At 42.6% G+C, this 1,822-nt stretch overlaps 1 protein-coding gene across 1 annotated transcript in view; it reads left to right on the top strand.

Annotated features, from left to right (window-relative positions):
• Positions 1–1,822, top strand: part of TM4SF4 (transmembrane 4 L six family member 4) — a 33,933-nt gene that overhangs the window by 10,225 nt on the left and 21,886 nt on the right. The window contains exon 3 of the mRNA XM_019630705.1: positions 297–433. Coding sequence (XP_019486250.1) covers positions 297–433 — 137 coding nt within the window. The remainder of the gene's footprint in view (positions 1–296; positions 434–1,822) is intronic.

Raw genomic sequence — 1,822 nt, 5'->3', positions numbered from 1 at the left:
GTTACATATTAGGCCTGTATTGGAGATTCTATACTTAACAAGGTTGAAAACCATGATTCAAAGCTATCAAATCACAATGAGCACTTCAGTCATCAATGAATAGGTGATAAAGATATGAGGATAGAGAGAAGAAGGGGACATGAGACACCAAAATTCATTCTAGGAGACCCCACCCAGAGGCCACATCTCCTGTAAAGACCAGCTACCACCTCACAAAGTCCCTGTAGTCACTATGCGGGTCAGGTGCGTTGAGTGGACCACCCTAAGAACCTGGATGTCTCTCTCTTCTCTTTCAGATGTTCACCTCCACAATATTTGCTGTGATTGGATTCTTGGGTGCTGGATACTCATTTGTCATCTCAGCTGTCTCCATCAGCAAAGGCCCTAAATGTCTCATGGAAAATAGCACATGGGGCTACCCTTTCCACGAAGGGTAAAGTATACCCTGCAATATTCACTTGTTACCACAGGGGGCTTGGGTAGGCAAATGGCCCACTGGGAGAAATTGCATATGTGCTGTCATCTTCATTTGACAAGTCTCAGTCATATTGCTCCTTGGAGGTAGAGCTGGAATGGAGTGAAGTTGCACAATATCTCACCTTTAATTGCCCTTTTGACAGAGACAAGGAGAAATAATAAAAGAGGGCACCTCACACCTGGCTTGAGGGAAGGAGATAGGTGGCATCTCCACTCACGTTCAAAATGTATTAGCAGAAACATGAGACAACTAATAATATTAATAAACAGAGAGCAGTGGCTTCCATTGCAGATCTTATAATAGAAAACAGAATGATTACTTACTAACAGGGCTCAAAGGCTGTCCCTACCACCCAGAAAGTCTATAACTAAACAATTTTTTAAGATGCAAATTTATGGCAAATGACATTGGAAACATTGTAGATTCTTCATGAGAGTTAATAAAACTCATTAAAGTAACACTTGATATTATCATGGGACTTGTATCTTATAAAGAACTTTTTCCCACAACTTTATCATTTAATCTCCATCTCTGGAAGCACCCATGAGGCAGTTCACTCTGCCTTCATAAGTTTGACTTGCTCAAAATCACACCACTAGTTGGGGACGAAGGCAGGGCTCAATATCTGACTTTCAGTCTTAGTCTTCTTATATTACACATCTTCTGCCTCTAGGCTGCGCTGTCCAATACAGTAGCCAGTAACCTTGGGTAGCTATTTAAATTTAAATTCATTTAAATGAAATAAAGTTAAAAATTCCTTAGTCACATTAGCCATATTTCAGGCACTCGGTGGCCACACATGGTTAGTAGAGACTGTATTGAATATTGTAGACAAAGGACATTGTCATCATCATGGACAGGCCATTTAGATAGTGATGTGTGGACTCTAACCTCCACAGGGGCTGGGATCGTTTCTGTTTTGTTCATCAATGCAGCCCCTCCGCCTCACACAGACACTGACACATCTGGAGGGTCACGAAACATGGTTGTTGGGTCCGCTGCGCATGGAGCATAGGGCCATGCCTAGAAAACCAACAGGACACCAATTTATTAACTCAAACCCTTATTACTAATTTACAGTGAGAGTCTACCGAACCTCAGAGCAGGCTTCAGACGGAGGAGATGGCGGTACTGGTTCTGTTATGATCCGGTTTGTTCATAAGTGTTTCACATGAAATGTCAATGCCACCCTACTGTATAGTTAAGCAGGACTACAAGGCCTTAAGAGGCTCATATCACATGCAGCAATTCCCAAATTATTTTACTGGGAAAAGCCCTCTCCCCCTACAGAGGACTGTTGGGGCTACACTGCCGTGGGAGGGAAGCCTTGTCCTCCTGTTTAAT

The sequence above is a fragment of the Hipposideros armiger genome, unplaced genomic scaffold (genome assembly GCF_001890085.2).
Source record: "Hipposideros armiger isolate ML-2016 unplaced genomic scaffold, ASM189008v1 scaffold_936, whole genome shotgun sequence".
Classification (NCBI taxonomy): Eukaryota; Metazoa; Chordata; class Mammalia; order Chiroptera; family Hipposideridae; genus Hipposideros; species Hipposideros armiger.
This window is presented reverse-complemented; position numbering and strand designations above follow the sequence as displayed.